Genomic DNA, 20,168 nt, shown 5'->3' on the forward strand with positions numbered 1-20,168 from the left:
TTCAGGATGTGACTGGTTCTGGTCACACGGCTCCGCTCCGCTGCACTCCGGCTGCACCGACTCCGGCAGCGGCGCGTCAGTGAGGTTCCAGCCTTCGGTAACGTTACTGCCGCAGAACAAATGTCTTCATGAGCATTTGCGCTGTTGTGTGTAGTGTGACTGACTGACTGACTGAGGGACTGACTGACTGAGGGACTGACTGACTGACTGAGGGACTGACTGACTGACTGACTGAGGGACTGACTGACTGAGGGACTGACTGACTGAGGGACTGACTGAGGGACTGACTGACTGACTGAGGGACTGACTGACTGACTTTGATGGGCTCTCTCTGACAGTGGCAGTGTGGGCTGAGTTGTATATGTTTAGTTTCCTGGTCTCAGCGGCAGTGTGTTAGTGAGTTAGTGAAGGCAGGTGGGGGTGTTGTGTAATAACACAGTGCGTGTCCTGCAGTGAGACGGGGCTCTGAGTGACATTGTGGGCTGAGGTGGTGGGCGGCGGCCCCGGGAACGGCGGGTCCCGGGTTTGCGCTGTGGAGAACAGCCACTGAAGTCTGTGACCGCATTTGAACGCAGAGCAACAGTGTGTATTAGATATCACTTACTGTTGACTTTACTCGCAGTCTCCCCCCCACCCCCCCGCACCCCACCCCGCACACCCCCCCGCACACCGCACACCCCCCCGCACATCCCCCCCCCACCCTCCGCACACCCCCCGCACACCCCCCCCCCACCCCCCCCGCACACCCCCCACCCCCCCGCACATCCCCCCAACTCCCGCACACCCCCCGCTTCCCCATTCAGCTCCGCCGCAATCCAAATTTATGATTTGAAATAACTTTTAGAAATGTGTATGTAAACACTTCAGGCAAATTTCCTAATCTGAACAGACTTTCATTGATCATAATGGCGCATTTTGTGTTATTTAATATAAGGGACAAGTCTGCACTTCGTTTCATTTCTCTGGGAACAATAATAGCGCGGACTGTTGTTTTAACACCAACATCGATCTTGAACGTTGTATCCGACGCATTCTGATAGTTTCCAGGAATCCACTACAGGTGTAAAGCGATACAAACCTTTAGTGGTCACATCACAAGTGTTCCTGCAGACATGGAGTATCTTGGCCAATGTCACCAGGATGCTCGGGCTGGTTAAACCCACAATAAAGTGAACAACAAATTGCTCCCGATAGTTCCACAGTATAGATTACATTACGGATAAATAAGATGGGACAACAGGAGTGTCTCTTGTAATTTGGTCACTGTAATACATTATTGATGACACCATCTGAACCCCTCAATGAGATTACCATTTGGTATTCACTCTGGTGTCTAATATTCTTCATATCGTGTCAGAAGGGCACCAGTCAGAATAGTGGTCAACTGATACCGGGCAGCATGGAGTTCAATGAAAGCAAGTCATGGAGGTTACTGCCACTGTAACATGTACAGAAATTAGTTCTGAATGCTGTATTAAGAAGAATGGCTATATCAGATTGTCTTAAGCAATCTATGGTATCAGTTTATTTTTCATTTGCCCTTTCTGGAGATCTCATTCAGGGCAATCCAGGTATTGGATAAATACATACATTTGTGCTGGTGCTGTAATAATATTGAAAATAGATTTGGCAAAATATTTTGCTACATCTGAAAACTATAGTTTAAATAGAACAGTATATTTGGTGAGTTGTAAAATATGTTGGTAAATTACTCATCAAATGGTGGGTGTGTATTATGAACTTTTTATCATGTAAATGTAAATTAACTTGGAATGTTTCACTGTATCCTGCCAGCTCAGAACAAGGTACTGTAAAATAATAGAGCAAGACTCACGTTTTTATATGCATTATAGCCTCCAAATATAGGGCAATATTTTGTATACAAATGCAATTTACTGAATATTTGTTTCACCAACATGACCTGTGGAGTTGATTAGAGCACTCACCTTGCAAGCGAGAGGACCTGGGGTAATAATCCCTTCAAATTTTTTTTAAAAAAGTAATAATAATTTGGTCACTTAATCCACAACTGTTTGTGGGACACTGTTGTGCCCAATTAGCTGCTGCATTTCGCTCACAAAATATACAATCAATTCACTTTACAGTATATTCTGCAAAGTGCTTTTGAGACAACTGGAAGACTTGATAAGGCCCTGTATCAAATGCAAGGATTATTATTATTATTATATTAATGCCTCATACTTCATTCCCAAGACTGTATTTAGGGTTACTTCAGATATACCTTAAACTCTGACACAGATAAAATAACTACATTTTGAGCAACCCTTTCCAGGAGAAAGAAGGCATTAAGGAAATATAGCAACAACATATGGCGGAAGCTAAATCCAAATTTGCATGAGTTCACATTGTAGTCGAACCCCCATAGATTTGAATGAATTTACATCTTCTGCAACTAATCCTGATGAAGATCTGCAATGTATGATGTAGACTGTGCATAGAGTATTCATCAGTGCAGAAATACATTACCTTCAATGTAAGTCCTGCTTTTGCAAGCTGAACACCTCTTTCCTCGGGGATTCCAATAATCTCCCCAGCTGCACAACAATGTATAATAATAATCCTTGCATTTCATATAGCACCTTATCATGTCTTTGAGACATCTCAAAGCACTTCACAAAATATACTGTAAAGTGAATTGACTGTATATTTTGTAGGCGAAACACAGCAGCAAATTGTGTACAGCAGTTTTCCAAAAAGAGTCGTGGATTGAGTGACCAAATTATTATTATTACTTTTTTTTGAGGGATTATTACCCCCGGAAAAGCAATCTGCCAATCGACTAACAACCAGGTTCCTACTTACTGGTAGTTGAATAGAGGTGTGTGGAGTAAGGAAACTTGGCCAACATTTTGCTCTGCCGGGCATTGAACCCAGGTCTCCTTGCTTGTGAAGCGAGTGCTCTAACCACATTACAAGACTCCATTGGGAAGTAATTCACTTTCTGAATAACAGTAGGTTCTTAGGACGTCCTCCACATGAGTGCTGTCTGGAAAAGCAGCTACATACCCTCTTGAAGAATTACAATTTGATCACTCTGAACACATGATTGGAGTGAGGGGATGGCTACTGCAGGTCAGCCATTAGTTGGACTCTCTCCAGATTAAATTAGAACAATTGATATTCATTGGCGCACATGTCGTTATGAATTGGTGACCAGCCACAAAAAACTCCAGAGTTCCGAAAGCAGCAGGAGGAGATACAGCATGAGTCTACAGTGGCCTGTGACCTCAGATTTCAGAGGCAGTAAACCTGGACTTCAGGCAGTTTTAAAAGTCTACTCAAGCTTGAATCCACAGTGCCCAAGGCTGAACCTGCCTTTCGCTTGGTGCTGAAAAAGACAGAATTGATATCTGGTCTGCTGGCAATGATTCCCCTCCCCTGACCTCATAAAACAGAAAACACCAACTGTAATCTTTATACTGTACATTTTGCAGCAAAATACAATGAAAAGTTGTGGCAAATTATTCCAAAGAAGGTAAAATATACATTGGCTTTTTCATATCATTTAGAGAAACTAATAAAATTTCAGAGTTGTGCATATGCCTAACTATGCCCAGGATGGATGATTTTTAGCATTGTCCTAGTCAAATCATTGTACAGAGTGTGGAGTACAAGGCAGCTGTTTCACTTCACATTGCTGTGCTGCAGGAGGGAATACTGTGTTGCTTTGCTTCTAGCAGCATAAAAAAGGGTGATTAATATCACACTATATTGGCATCTTACTACCCTTTCAAAGTTAGGCTTTACCCAATATCATAGTTGAGGATAGCCATGACTTGTATTTTAGATTGAAAAATCATGTTTTGAACAACCAAATGTGACTGAGGGAAATCCAGGTTGAGTACAGAATTAGCTGCTACTGTTGTGCCAACAAAGATCTGCAGCCACTGCAGTTTTGAAACACAGCCCCAGGAATACTTGGATTCTGACCCACAGCCAAGCGCTTACCTCTACATGGCCAGATTTGCTTGAGGCTGATAAGCGGGATATTCACATCTGGTTCATATAAATTCCTGATGGAACCTGTAAATCAGCGGAGTCATCAGGCAGCTACGTTAATATCTCCCGGTACATGAACTGACATGGGGCACCTGGGGCTGTCTTTCAGGCTTGTGATCCAGATTTGAGTTGAATTGAATCTCTTGGATGCTGAAATTATAAACAGGCCCCACGAATCAAATGCACTTGACTGGATATGAGCCAAAAGGGTTGTATTCCAATGGAAAAATCTGCTGGATGAGTATGTTTACAATAAATACCGGAATGGGAAAATCTAGGCCTGAGGTGGGATGCCTGTGGGAGTTGCACAAATCTCCATTTTAGTTTATATTGACCCTACCTAAATATGTATTTCACATTGTTAAAATAACAATAGTAATAGTAATCTTGCATTTACAGAACCTCCAACATTGAATTATCTCAAAGTGCTTCATAGACAATTGCTGTCGAGTGTCGTAACTGTATTTGTAGGTAAAGCACTAATTAAATTGCATGCATCAAGGATTCATTAAATGAATGCTTTGAAGTGAAATGATCTTCAAAAGAAGTAATACAAGTTTGCTGTTATTTGATTGTCTTTTAATATGAATTGGAAAATGTTTAATGTTATCTCTATACTGTTCACCAACCACATATTCAAAATCACAGAACTAGTACTTAGACAAGTATTATCTATTGCTGACGTATGTGGTTTTAGCTGGTTAGACTCCAGCAGTACCCCAACGCATACTCTGGGGTTGCCAAGCCATGGCTCTTGCCAATCTGCGCCTAAAACTTTATAGAATTAGGTAAGCAGGGTGTGTCTCTCCAGGGAGAGAGTACGCATTCCATTTCAACAATTCATCTCTGGGATTTCCATGTACAGGTGGGATGCATGGAAATCTTAGCATGGTTTGGATACTCTTAAGCATGGTGATGGGTTTCTGCATTTGTCAGACACCTGGCTGATACCCCCCCACCACCCCCCAACCCCCACCCCCCAAAAAAACGTGTTTCCCATGAAAGAAAAAACAGAATCTAAGATCTGACTTATTTTGTTTTATTTGCCATGGGAGCAGAGAAGTGCCTTTAATCATTGGCACAAGTTGAGATATCATTTTCAGTGTACCGGTGGCAGTATACCGGTGGATTTTAGTTTTGCATTTTTCGCTGCAACTGGTGGCTGCCAAGTCAAAGTGGCGCTATGGCATCGTGCAGTTACACCCGGTGACCATGGCTCTGTGGCATTGTATGTCACAGAGCACACAGGAAGCCAAGCTACGACAGGAACAAAGTAAAGAACATAGACGAAGCTAAGCTGCAGCAACAGCAAAATTATATTTTTAAAGGGCTTTTCATGTGGGGAGGATTTATCATTATAAAGATACCTAAGTGAAAATCAAACCTTTCAAGGATAAGTAAGTGTGTCTGTCTGTGTGTCAATCTACATTCTATATTGGATCCTTTGGTTGCAAACAAAGCTGCAACGGGTACAGCTAGTAATAATACATAAATAATTGCAGTCGGGATGTTGACAGCATGGCTACAATGTATTCAGGAAGGATAAGGAAGGAAAAAGAGGAGGGGCTTGGGTGGCAATTTTGATTAAAGACACGGTTACGGCCCTGGAAAGGTACGGTGTGTTAGGGGGTTCATAAACAGAATCTATTTGGTTAGAGTTCAGTAGCAGAAATTAAGCTGTTACTCTGTTAGGTGTACACTATAGACTACCAAATAGCGGGAAGGAGATAGACGAGGAAATTTGCAAGTAGATTTCAGAAAGATGCAAAACCAATATAGTATTTCAATTATTCTAACATAGACTGGCAAAATAACAGTGTAAAGGGCAAGGACGGGGAAGGATTCCTGAAATGTGTTCAGGGTAACTTTCTGGATCAATATGTTTCCAGTCCAACGAGGAAGGAAGCAGTGCTGGATCTACTTCTGGGGAATGAAGTGGGGTAAGTGGAGCAGGTTTCAGTAGGAGAGCATCTGGACAACAGTGATCACAACATCATTAGGTTTAGAGTAATTATGGAAAGGGACACGGAGCAATCAAAGGTGAAGATACTCAACTGGAAGAGGGCTAATTTCAATGAGTTAAAAAGGGACCTCGTAAAGGTGGACTGGAAAGAAAGATTGGTAGGTAAAACAGCTAACGAGCAATGGCAAGCCTTCAAGGAGATAATTCGGGGACAGAAAAAATACATTCCCTTAGAGGGGAAAGGTAGGGCATCCCAACCTCCCTGGATGAATAAGGAAATTGGGATTAAAAGTAAAGCAGAAAAAGAAAGCTTATGATAAATGTCAGATCCAAAATGCAGAAAATAATCAAATAGAATATAGAAAGCACAAAGAAGAACTGAAAAAGGAGATAAGAGGGACAAATAAATTTTATGAGAAAATATTAGCAGGTAACATAAAAGGGAACCCTAAGGTATTTTATAAGCATATAAAGAATAGAAGATTTACAGAGCACACCGATTTACTCATTTACAATTAGAAGATCAGAATTTATTAAAAACACACTTCTGAATATTTTATTTAATAGGAAGCTGCAGATTACTGCATCACTTTCTTGTTTAAAAATAATTTCTCATGGAAAATATCCTCTGTGCTGCTCAAAGCAAAAAGGCTGAAGGATTTTGTGGCATTCATTGTAGACATGTTGCAACCTGAATAACCGGATTTGCTTTGTCTACTATTTTCATGTGACCTGCTTAAATCAGCTTAAACCATAATCATGAAATGGCCTTGAATTGTTTTAAGAATTGGGAGGTTTGAAAATAATTTGATTTGGCTTTTTATTGTACTGTATTTCAACTACGTTGAGCAAGGAAAGATGTGACTGTATGTGGGCAAGGGTGCTTGTTTTTCCAGTAAATTCAGTTTTTAATGAATTTAAAAATAAGTTTTTAATTTTTCAGGTGTACATAGAGTGGCCCAGGACAGAACACTTAACTGTTCTGCTTTTCTCCCATGGAGAAAAATCAGCTTCAGTAAGGCTAGGAACTCACAATATGGAAATAACTGCAATTTACATCTTCATGCTGGAGTGGCATGGTGACAATTTTAGTTCACATAAAAGGCAAACCTAAACTTGCCCCCTCTAAAGTTCAACACATGACAACAAAAGCGTAGAAGAGAAAACAAAACTGGTGGAGCTAGAAGCGATTCAACTATCTTACAGCAGAAATATATAGCGGGAAATTAAAATATTAATAATCATTATTAGTAATAGTAATACATATAACATGTAAATATGTTATAGCACCTTTCACATTAGGAGGCTGTCTCAAAGTGCTTCACAGAATACACTATAAAGTGGAGTAAATGTGTTTTCTGTGAGCAAATGTGCCGGTCAATTTTGCGCGTAGCAATGTCTGATAAACAGCCGTGAAGTGAATGATCAAATTTATTGGGGGATTGTTAGCGAGGACATGGCCCAACAACTCAGGGCCACGGGGAGAAATTCCCTTCTCTTTTGGAATCTTTAACACCCAGGGAATAGACAAAAGGAACATCTCAACTTCCGATGAGACATTTTACATCTCATCTGAAGTTACGGAGCATAAGCACGCCCTAGACTATATGAGTTCCAAGACCGAACATGCAGCTTGAACCCATAACCTTCTGACTCCGAGGTGAGAGTGCTACACTCTCTGGGGCTCATTTGGTGTGCACTTTAGATAAAACTGGCTGCTGCTTCTAAAAAGTGGTTTCGACTATCAGTTCTCTCATTTGTCTGTTGTATTTGATAAGTCTAATTTTGATAACCCCCACCCCCCCACCCTCTCTCCCCCTGCTATGCTTCTAATATTTCCTTGTGGTTATCAACCTTATGAGGGATTCTTTTAAAATAAAGTTCCCATTGAAATTTGGACATGTCAGACAGATTAAATCAAGATAAAAATGTGCACATCTAACTCAGAATATACCGTCTCAGAATCATCACACATCTCTTCAGCCCTCATGCCTTCCTTCCAGTCAGCAGAAGAAGATGATTCATATGGGGCCTTTCTAGTGGCCACACACAATATCCTCGTCAACTGGATGTGCCTTGTGATCCTTTTTATCATTTTTAACAAAAACCTGTGGCAACCAATAATTAGGATTATGCCTGCAAGCAGGATGGAAAAGGGAAGGAGGGTAATATCAATCTACACAAAAATATACTCTGTGCACATAAAACATACCTGCCACTCGAATCCAACAGCTCACATCACCTAAACGTGCCTAGATTGTGTTTAAAAGAAAACTGAGATCACGGTTATTTCCAAAAATGGATGTCAACCTTCCTCTTGCCACTTGTGTCTAGCCATCTAGGACAAAAAAATCCTCCTTCATGAATTAAATGTTTTAAAAAAAGATGTTGCGATATATTGAAAATATCTCACACATTTCATAGCAGCAAAACTGCTGTTTCAGGTTGAGCTCTTTCCTCTTAACTGACTGTAACATTTTGCAATGGCAGTTGCAAAGCCAACACCTGCACAGTATCAGAATTCATTTGAATCACAGCAGTCCTGCTATTCGATAGTAATTTAATCTAAGAGCCCTAAAATCTTCAACTCATGGAAAAAGTTACCCAACTGAAACACGGCTTGGACACCTACGTGACCTATTGCAGGTAGTGTTACATCCTGGTGTGTGTGCCAAGAGAGGTTTCTTTTAGCAAACAGTTCTGTGGACGTGCTGTGTCGCTCCTATCTATCTTCAAAGTCTAAAGCTTTTACAGCTCTGTGGAAACAGCTGTGCAAGCAGACCTGAGTCTTGTGTTACTCCTATCTATCTACAATAATCCAAGAGCTAGGGAGGGGTATTTTTCTCAGATGCGAAAGGTTTAAAGATGGAATTTAATACAAAAAAGGGGGAAGATGGTGGGTCTGGACAATGTAGGACAATATTGATCAGCTTACAGAAACGTTAGAGGAGTTTGTTTGTGGCAAGCCAAATCTCAGAAAAGTTGAGGAAGTGCAATTATCTATTTCAGGGAAAAGTATGCTCCAACAAATCAGAATAAACCTCTGGAGAAGATAAAAGGTACTGATTCTCTAGCCTTCTGCTTGTAGTACACTCAGTTTTGAAAAAACAAACAGTTGCATTGTGCTACCTGTATGTGGAAGAAACCAGACTTACATTCACCTGTTCAGATTCATCCATTCTAGTATGGATAGAAACTACTGGATGGCAAGTACATCTCTTTATTTTTGTCCGGCAAGCTTTCCCACTGCTCGTCCAGCTGGGATCACGCTATCCGTCAGTGCTTTGACTTGCAGAGTTAACAGGAGCTAAATTGGAATGATTCCCTGCCCCCAGCGACGCGCCTGCCCTTCCAGGTTCTGCCGATGAGCCAGGCTGGCTGCGCTGTCATGATCAGTTCCCTGGAATACCGTGGACTCAACTGGCTCGGGATCTGGACTTCCGAGCCACCACAGGCTGGCTTGATTCTGACATTCCATTGCCAAATATGTCACCTTGGAACCAGTTAGCTTACCTCCCCTCCACGGAGGATAGCCACTGGTCATTCGACATCAAACAAGCGTGGGTTTGATCTCACTATCGTAGAATCATAGAATTCTACAGCGCAGAAGGAGGCCATTTGGCCCATCGTGTCTCTGCTCTTTGAAAAGAGCTATCCAAATCAATTCCACTCCGCTGCTCTCCCCCCATAGCCCTGCAAACTTGTCCTCCCCAAATAATTACCCACTTCTCTCTTAAAAGTTGTTATCGAATCGGCTTCCACCAACCTTTCAGGCAATGCATTCCACTCGCTGTGTGAAAAAACTTCTCCTCACCTCTCTGTTTCTTTTAACAATTATTTTAAATCAGTGTCCTACCATGCACTAGTGCATGTTAGGTACCAGAAAATCTCTGCAAGCTTCCTGGTGGGCAACACATCTGAGCATGAAATGCATGAGAGAATTGAAACCATCTTCCTCTCTGCAGCTCGAGCACACATCCCTTCCCATTGAGCTACGGTTCCACCAATTGGAGGTGCACAGTTTAAGCAGCAGACGTTGGCCTCTCTGCAGGCCAATCGAGGTGTATTCCAGGTGCTGGATGCATGAACGTGTATTCACTGACTGAAATGCCTTCCAACAACTTATGAAGGAATTTTTTTAAAAAAAAGTTCCCATTGAAATTTGGACATGTCAGACAGATTAAATCAAGATAAAAATGTGCACATCCAACTCAGAATATACTGTCTCAGAATCATCACTCATCTCTTCAGCCCTCATGCCTTCCTTCCAGTCAGCAGAAGAAGATGATTCATATGGGGCCTTTCTAGTGGCCACACACAATATCCTTGTCAACTGGATGTGCCTTGTGATCCTTTTTATCATTTTTAACAAAAACCTGTGGCAACCAATAATTAGGATTATGCCTGCAAGCAGGATGGAAAAGGGAAGGAGGGTAATATCAATCTACACAAAAATATACTCTGTGCACATAAAACATACCTGCCACTCGAATCCAACAGCTCACATCACCTAAACGTGCCTAGATTGTGTTTAAAAGAAAACTGAGATCACGGTTATTTCCAAAAATGGATGTCAACCTTCCTCTTGCCACTTGTGTCTAGCCATCTAGGACAAAAAAATCCTCCTTCATGAATTAAATGTTTTAAAAAAAGATGTTGCGATATATTGAAAATATCTCACACATTTCATAGCAGCAAAACTGCTGTTTCAGGTTGAGCTCTTTCCTCTTAACTGACTGTAACATTTTGCAATGGCAGTTGCAAAGCCAACACCTGCACAGTATCAGAATTCATTTGAATCACAGCAGTCCTGCTATTCGATAGTAATTTAATCTAAGAGCCCTAAAATCTTCAACTCATGGAAAAAGTTACCCAACTGAAACACGGCTTGGACACCTACGTGACCTATTGCAGGTAGTGTTACATCCTGGTGTGTGTGCCAAGAGAGGTTTCTTTTAGCAAACAGTTCTGTGGACGTGCTGTGTCGCTCCTATCTATCTTCAAAGTCTAAAGCTTTTACAGCTCTGTGGAAACAGCTGTGCAAGCAGACCTGAGTCTTGTGTTACTCCTATCTATCTACAATAATCCAAGAGCTAGGGAGGGGTATTTTTCTCAGATGCGAAAGGTTTAAAGATGGAATTTAATACAAAAAAGGGGGAAGATGGTGGGTCTGGACAATGTAGGACAATATTGATCAGCTTACAGAAACGTTAGAGGAGTTTGTTTGTGGCAAGCCAAATCTCAGAAAAGTTGAGGAAGTGCAATTATCTATTTCAGGGAAAAGTATGCTCCAACAAATCAGAATAAACCTCTGGAGAAGATAAAAGGTACTGATTCTCTAGCCTTCTGCTTGTAGTACACTCAGTTTTGAAAAAACAAACAGTTGCATTGTGCTACCTGTATGTGGAAGAAACCAGACTTACATTCACCTGTTCAGATTCATCCATTCTAGTATGGATAGAAACTACTGGATGGCAAGTACATCTCTTTATTTTTGTCCGGCAAGCTTTCCCACTGCTCGTCCAGCTGGGATCACGCTATCCGTCAGTGCTTTGACTTGCAGAGTTAACAGGAGCTAAATTGGAATGATTCCCTGCCCCCAGCGACGCGCCTGCCCTTCCAGGTTCTGCCGATGAGCCAGGCTGGCTGCGCTGTCATGATCAGTTCCCTGGAATACCGTGGACTCAACTGGCTCGGGATCTGGACTTCCGAGCCACCACAGGCTGGCTTGATTCTGACATTCCATTGCCAAATATGTCACCTTGGAACCAGTTAGCTTACCTCCCCTCCACGGAGGATAGCCACTGGTCATTCGACATCAAACAAGCGTGGGTTTGATCTCACTATCGTAGAATCATAGAATTCTACAGCGCAGAAGGAGGCCATTTGGCCCATCGTGTCTCTGCTCTTTGAAAAGAGCTATCCAAATCAATTCCACTCCGCTGCTCTCCCCCCATAGCCCTGCAAACTTGTCCTCCCCAAATAATTACCCACTTCTCTCTTAAAAGTTGTTATCGAATCGGCTTCCACCAACCTTTCAGGCAATGCATTCCACTCGCTGTGTGAAAAAACTTCTCCTCACCTCTCTGTTTCTTTTAACAATTATTTTAAATCAGTGTCCTACCATGCACTAGTGCATGTTAGGTACCAGAAAATCTCTGCAAGCTTCCTGGTGGGCAACACATCTGAGCATGAAATGCATGAGAGAATTGCCACCATCTTCCTCTCTGCAGCTCGAGCACACAACCCTTCCCATTGAGCTACGGTTCCACCAATTGGAGGTGCACAGTTTAAGCAGCAGACGTTGGCCTCTCTGCAGGCCAATCGAGGTGTATTCCAGGTGCTGGATGCATGAACGTGTATTCACTGACTGAAATGCCTTCCAACAACTTATGAAGGAATTTTTTTAAAAAAAAGTTCCCATTGAAATTTGGACATGTCAGACAGATTAAATCAAGATAAAAATGTGCACATCCAACTCAGAATATACTGTCTCAGAATCATCACTCATCTCTTCAGCCCTCATGCCTTCCTTCCAGTCAGCAGAAGAAGATGATTCATATGGGGCCTTTCTAGTGGCCACACACAATATCCTTGTCAACTGGATGTGCCTTGTGATCCTTTTTATCATTTTTAACAAAAACCTGTGGCAACCAATAATTAGGATTATGCCTGCAAGCAGGATGGAAAAGGGAAGGAGGGTAATATCAATCTACACAAAAATATACTCTGTGCACATAAAACATACCTGCCACTCGAATCCAACAGCTCACATCACCTAAACGTGCCTAGATTGTGTTTAAAAGAAAACTGAGATCACGGTTATTTCCAAAAATGGATGTCAACCTTCCTCTTGCCACTTGTGTCTAGCCATCTAGGACAAAAAAATCCTCCTTCATGAATTAAATGTTTTAAAAAAAGATGTTGCGATATATTGAAAATATCTCACACATTTCATAGCAGCAAAACTGCTGTTTCAGGTTGAGCTCTTTCCTCTTAACTGACTGTAACATTTTGCAATGGCAGTTGCAAAGCCAACACCTGCACAGTATCAGAATTCATTTGAATCACAGCAGTCCTGCTATTCGATAGTAATTTAATCTAAGAGCCCTAAAATCTTCAACTCATGGAAAAAGTTACCCAACTGAAACACGGCTTGGACACCTACGTGACCTATTGCAGGTAGTGTTACATCCTGGTGTGTGTGCCAAGAGAGGTTTCTTTTAGCAAACAGTTCTGTGGACGTGCTGTGTCGCTCCTATCTATCTTCAAAGTCTAAAGCTTTTACAGCTCTGTGGAAACAGCTGTGCAAGCAGACCTGAGTCTTGTGTTACTCCTATCTATCTACAATAATCCAAGAGCTAGGGAGGGGTATTTTTCTCAGATGCGAAAGGTTTAAAGATGGAATTTAATACAAAAAAGGGGGAAGATGGTGGGTCTGGACAATGTAGGACAATATTGATCAGCTTACAGAAACGTTAGAGGAGTTTGTTTGTGGCAAGCCAAATCTCAGAAAAGTTGAGGAAGTGCAATTATCTATTTCAGGGAAAAGTATGCTCCAACAAATCAGAATAAACCTCTGGAGAAGATAAAAGGTACTGATTCTCTAGCCTTCTGCTTGTAGCACACTCAGTTTTGAAAAAACAAACAGTTGCATTGTGCTACCTGTATGTGGAAGAAACCAGACTTACATTCACCTGTTCAGATTCATCCATTCTAGTATGGATAGAAACTACTGGATGGCAAGTACATCTCTTTATTTTTGTCCGGCAAGCTTTCCCACTGCTCGTCCAGCTGGGATCACGCTATCCGTCAGTGCTTTGACTTGCAGAGTTAACAGGAGCTAAATTGGAATGATTCCCTGCCCCCAGCGACGCGCCTGCCCTTCCAGGTTCTGCCGATGAGCCAGGCTGGCTGCGCTGTCATGATCAGTTCCCTGGAATACCGTGGACTCAACTGGCTCGGGATCTGGACTTCCGAGCCACCACAGGCTGGCTTGATTCTGACATTCCATTGCCAAATATGTCACCTTGGAACCAGTTAGCTTACCTCCCCTCCACGGAGGATAGCCACTGGTCATTCGACATCAAACAAGCGTGGGTTTGATCTCACTATCGTAGAATCATAGAATTCTACAGCGCAGAAGGAGGCCATTTGGCCCATCGTGTCTCTGCTCTTTGAAAAGAGCTATCCAAATCAATTCCACTCCGCTGCTCTCCCCCCATAGCCCTGCAAACTTGTCCTCCCCAAATAATTACCCACTTCTCTCTTAAAAGTTGTTATCGAATCGGCTTCCACCAACCTTTCAGGCAATGCATTCCACTCGCTGTGTGAAAAAACTTCTCCTCACCTCTCTGTTTCTTTTAACAATTATTTTAAATCAGTGTCCTACCATGCACTAGTGCATGTTAGGTACCAGAAAATCTCTGCAAGCTTCCTGGTGGGCAACACATCTGAGCATGAAATGCATGAGAGAATTGCCACCATCTTCCTCTCTGCAGCTCGAGCACACATCCCTTCCCATTGAGCTACGGTTCCACCAATTGGAGGTGCACAGTTTAAGCAGCAGACGTTGGCCTCTCTGCAGGCCAATCGAGGTGTATTCCAGGTGCTGGATGCATGAACATGTATTCACTGACTGAAATGCCTTCCAGCAACTTTCGCCCCAAGCCTCAGAGTTTCCTCATCATCTTTCTGGCGTCATCTGCCTTCGGCATGGTGAGAAGACCTTTACAGGACAGCTTGTGACGTTGCAACCACCCTGATGTTCTCAAGGTCAAAGTTGAATGCTATGAACCAGGCTAACTCAGCACCAACTGCTCAATCCAGGTCCTCATGTGAGTGGCCTTGGCAAATATTCATGCCCATTATGAAGCTAACTCCGGCTCCAGAGTGCTTAGAGACAGGTCAGTGTAGGCTGGAGCCATCCCTCACTACAGCCGCTTCCCATGTTTGCCAGGAATCTACCTCACTGCTTGATACTGGACTTTGCAGATGGTTGGAGGAAGCCTCTCCCTGCATCCCCAGGAGCTCAGATCCCTAAAGAAGGATTGTTTACATACAGGTCTTGTATGTCACAAGCTTGACCTGCATTGGGACCTTACTGTCCTTGAAGAGGGATGAGCATGACCAGAATGCCCTTCGCCCCTTCTCAGCGCAGTCCTTCAGGACAGTATCCAGGCTGACATTGGTGTCCACCATGACCCCGACGTACTGATAAGAATCAACAATTAGGACTGATGCCACTTGTATCTTCCAATCAATTCCCTCAATGTCTTCCCTTGGGCTGTGCATAAATACATGATCAATTAGTTTGAAGGTGAACAAATCCCACAGGATATCTGTAATGACAAGTCATTTCCTGATGAAAGTAATTCTGATGATGAAAACGACAGTTTCTTCTTCCGATGAATCAGATTATGACAATGAATGAAGATTCATTACTTTTATGTTTAGCTCTCATATCTAACAAGAAAATAATATTGTTACTGTTGATAAATACAGTTGACTGTTTATGTTATTAATTATGTTCATACATTCATAATAAAAGTGCTATACAGTACACTGAATTTTGATGTTTTCTATGATCTTTGACCTGTGATGATGTCACTGTCATATGAATTGTAGGTCAGTTGCTTTATTATGAAAGAGCAGAGTATATCTCACACAGTCATAGCAGATTTATGAAGATTGACCCTAAATTAAGAAAGTTATTGACATTTTGGTAATCCTACCGCATCTTTGCATCGGAAAGCATAGGAACTAGCAAAATTCCAGCATTGCAAAACTATACAGGATGGCACAACTAAGACTGTCTAATTCATATTCTACTCACTTTTTTGTATTACAATCCACTTTCAAACCTTTTGCAATCAGACGGAAAAATAAACCTTCTTCGTAGCTCTTGATTCACAAAGTCTAAAGCTTTTACAGCTCAATGTAAACTGCTGTGCAAGCAGACTTGAGTCTTGTGTCCCTCATACCTATACCATTCAAAGTCTAAAGTTTTTAAGCCTAGTAAAGCCTGAGGCAAAGTAACGTGTTTGATAAAGTTTGCAATTTTTATGATCAAGATTTTAATTGTTTTAGTGTATTTAAAGGAAAATAATTCAATGAGAAGGTAAATGCCTGAAGCCTGAGGAAGCTTTTTGTAGCCACCTATGTAGTTTCCATCCATCCCTTCTCCTTCCGCTACCCTACCTCCCACTCAATTCCATGATTTGGTTTTGCAATTTTATATTCTAATAATAATAATAATAATCCTTGCATTTGATATAGCGCTTTTCACGTCGGGAGGACGTCCCAAAGCGCTTCACAGAACACACTATAAAGTGAATTGACTGTATATTTGTGGGCGAACGCGGCAGCCAATTGCGCACAGCAATGTCCCACAAGCAGTCGTAGATTGAAAATGACCAATTTTGTTGTTGTTTTTGGAGGGATTATTATTAGGCGTGTGACCAATTCTATGACCAATATGCATTTTCTTTTAAATGACACTTACATAGCCCAATTCCAAATGTTGTTACTGTCTGTCGATTAAGTCAATAAAATATGACCCTTGAAATCCAAGACAAATTCAATTTATAAAAAAAATTAATCTTGCACCCAAATGTGTTTTTTAAAAAAAAATTCTGGAGTTTTGTAGTTTACCGGTTAGAGCAAGCGAGAAGATCTGGGTTCAACTCCCTGCAGGGTGAAACATTGGGCAAGTTTCCTTACTCCAAACGCCGCTGTTTACCTAGCAGTAAGTAGGAACCCGGTTGTTAGTCAATTGGCGGATCGCTTTTCCGGGGGTAATAATTCCTTCAAAATAAATAAAGATAATTTGGTCACTCAATCCGCAACTATTTGTCGGATGCTACTGGGTGCAGTTGGCTGCCATGTTTTGCCCACAAAATATACAGTCAATTCACTTTACAGTATATTCTGTGAAGCGCTTTGAAACATCTAGAAGACATGATAAGGCACTATATCAAATCCAAGGATTATTATTGTTTGATACTTGGCTGAAAAAAGTTGGCTACACCTAAACCTTTGTTTTGTCATTCTTTCCACATTTGAGAGCACAAATTTCTAAGGTGCAGAACAATCATTTGTTTTGGCTAAGATGTAGCCATGATGTACTAATATTTGTACATAAATACATAGTGAATACATTGTTTTATTGTAGCACTGCTTATCAGCATTTGAAGAAATCCACAAACCAGCCCCGAAGCAGAGACTTTATGGTTGGATTTTGAACTTTAGTATTTTTGAGAGGGTGGACCGACTATAAATATTGTGGAGTCCTGTAGCTTAGTGGCTAGAGCGCTCACTTTGCAAGCAAGAGGAGCCTGGTTTGATTCCCAGCAGGGCAAAACGTTGGGCAGGTTTCCTTATTCCACATGCCTCTGTTTACGTAGCAGTAAGTAGGAACCCGGTTGTTAGTCGATTGGCAGATCGCTTTTCTGGAAGTAATAATCCCTTTGAAAGATATAATAATAATTTGATCACTGAATCCATAAATGTTTGTGGGACTCACTCACAAAAATAGTCAAATCACTTTATAGTATATTCTGTGAAGCGCTTAGAGATGTCTCGAAGACTTGATGAGGTGCTATACCAAATGCAAAGATAATTATTATTGTATGATATCAACAATTTATTTTAAGTTGTACTGCATATGTTGAACATGAACAGAAAGTTATGTACTACACATACTTGAATGGTGTTTACAGTAAGTACTGTAATTTTTCTTTCCTTTATTTCCAGCTAAACAAAATGGCTGGGAAAGAAATGGCAAAACCACTGTTGGCTAATGAGAATGAAAGTCATCACTATGACCCACAGAAAATAGCTGTTGGAATTCTAGGAAGTGGAGACTTTGCTCGCTCTTTAGCAACACGTCTGAAAAATTCCGGTTACAGTGTGATCGTTGGAAGTCGACATCCGAAATCCACAGCACATTTATTTTCCAATGTGGCTGAAGTCACAAATCAGCGAGATGCCATTGAAAGAGTAAATGTGATCTTCATAGCACTATACCGGGAACATTACAGCACACTGAGTGAGCTGAGAGATGTACTGACTGGGAAAATTTTAGTGGATGTCAGCAACAACATCCGGATCAACGAGTATGAAGAATCAAATGCTGAATATCTAGCCTTTCTGTTCCCAGAATCGACTGTGGTAAAAGGTTTTAATGTAGTCTCAGCCTGGGCTTTACAATCTGGTGGAAGAGATGGAAATAAGCAGGTGAGCATCTCTGAGATGACACAGTGCAAAGCAAATTTTCTTCAATATGTGATTTTGTTTAAAAGAAAAGTTGCCAGTGTGACAAGGGTGATTTCCAATGGGACTAAATGCTCATAGGGATAAATACACTAACATAGTACTGGATTGGGTAAAAGCTTTTCATGATAAGTATTTTTTAAAAAAAGAAAAATACTGTAACTACTTATTTTCTGCAGCAAATAACAGGGTGATGTAGACAGTGTACAGTACATGGTTCTAGTTTACATAGCAATCAGTGCATAGCAATCATTGCGTCAGTGTTTCCCTTCACAATTATTGAAGCATTGCTGAAGGTTTTAATTTTGAGAGGACCTGGGTTCAATTCCCAGCAGGGGTCAAGTTTCCTTACACCACATATTTATTCATCAATAAGTAGGAACTCAGTTGTTGACTAATTGATGGATCATTTTTCCGAGGGTAATGATTCCTTCAAAATAAAAATAATTTGGTCATTCAATGCACAACTGTTTGTGGGACATTGCTGTGCACTATTAACTGCTGCGTTTGGCCCACAAAATATACAGTCAATTGATTTTACAGTATATTCTGTGAAGCGCTTTGACTCATCTAGAAGACGTGATAAGGCACTATGTTAAATGCAAGGATTATTATTAGCTTTATGTGATCACAATTGCTATTTTCTCTAACAAAACCACACTAAAGTACCCCATTCTCCTCTAGGTGATGATCTGCAGTGACAGTCAAAAGGCTAGATCTACGGTGGCTGATATGGCACGGAATATGGGATTTGTTCCCATGGACATGGGCTCATTATCATCTGCACACGAAATTGAGAATCTACCATTATGCCTCTTTCCTTCATGGAAAATTCCCATTCTGCTGTCACTTGGCTTATTTGTATTTTTCTACATCTATAATTTTATTAGAGGGGTTATTCATCCATTTACAACTAAAGGACAAAATAATTTTTATAGAATCCCAATTGAAATTGTCAATGTCACTCTGCCATGCGTTGCCTTTGAGTTGTTGGCTTTCGTTTACCTAGCAGGAATCCTTGCAGCCTTCCTCCAACTACACAATGGAACAAAATACAAGCGTTTTCCACACTGGTTAGATCAATGGCTTCAGCAAAGGAAACAACTTGGATTGCTAAGCTTTTTCTTTGGTGCTTTACATGCAGTCTATAGCCTCTGCCTCCCTATGCGCAGATCTGCGCGTTACAAACTGCTGAATGAAGCTTTTAAACAGGTAAGAGAAACATTGAACTGTAAACAGTGTGCTTCTGCACAACTCCCCACTTTGGCTGGGTTCAAAGACACAAGCACACCACCAAGTGGCCAGTTTCATTAGAGAATTGCTGTATTGATGATGTTTCTTGGAGTTCTTGGATGATTGGTTACCATAGATTATTTGCTGATCGGTATATAATTCACGTTTGTTTCAACACACAATAAGTATTTGAGTACATATGCTGCAGTTTTCAACTTTGAAGTTAGAAGAAGAAATTGAGCTTGAAATATCTTGATTAGAGGGCCTTTTTCATCTAGGAAGGAATGTTTTACTACTGCTACATTGCTTAATGATAACTAAGGTTCTCATTTCTAGCCAAAGTGAAGTTACCATAAAAAAAAGTATAACCTCAGAGAAATCATCCTACTAGCATGCTCGGAGTTTCAAATGTAAAGTTGTAAAACTAAATGTTTCACTCTCCACTAAAGGTGCATTTAAAATGGCACATTGTTAAAGTCACTATACTTGGAGACAAGCTAAATAATGTATGACCCCTAAATGACAGCATTTTAAACAAACATATCCATATTCCCCTATGCATGAACAATTGCACTGTTAAATAATTAATCTCCATTGTTGGCACTCAGTTGTATGTTTTCTCATTAGCTGAGCAGGAAGGATGGTGTGGCCCACACCTTTCATTTGCCCTGGTTATACA

General features: G+C 41.2%; 1 protein-coding gene across 2 annotated transcripts in view; it reads left to right on the forward strand.

Annotated features, from left to right (window-relative positions):
• The window catches only part of LOC103180361 (STEAP family member 3, metalloreductase), a 26,237-nt gene continuing 6,069 nt past the window's right edge, over positions 1 to 20,168 (forward strand). Inside the window, exons 1-3 of one of the 2 annotated variants that reach the window (XM_007896166.1) lie at positions 1 to 97; positions 17,738 to 18,220; positions 18,941 to 19,468. In XM_007896166.1, coding sequence (XP_007894357.1) covers positions 17,747 to 18,220; positions 18,941 to 19,468 — 1,002 coding nt within the window. In that variant the 5' untranslated portion in view covers positions 1 to 97; positions 17,738 to 17,746. Of the gene's footprint in view, positions 98 to 17,669; positions 18,221 to 18,940; positions 19,469 to 20,168 lie in introns of those variants that run through there. The other variant, XM_007896164.1, reaches the window with a different exon arrangement.

This window comes from Callorhinchus milii, unplaced genomic scaffold (assembly GCF_018977255.1).
Source record: "Callorhinchus milii isolate IMCB2004 unplaced genomic scaffold, IMCB_Cmil_1.0 Scaffold6, whole genome shotgun sequence".
Taxonomy (NCBI): Eukaryota; Metazoa; Chordata; class Chondrichthyes; order Chimaeriformes; family Callorhinchidae; genus Callorhinchus; species Callorhinchus milii.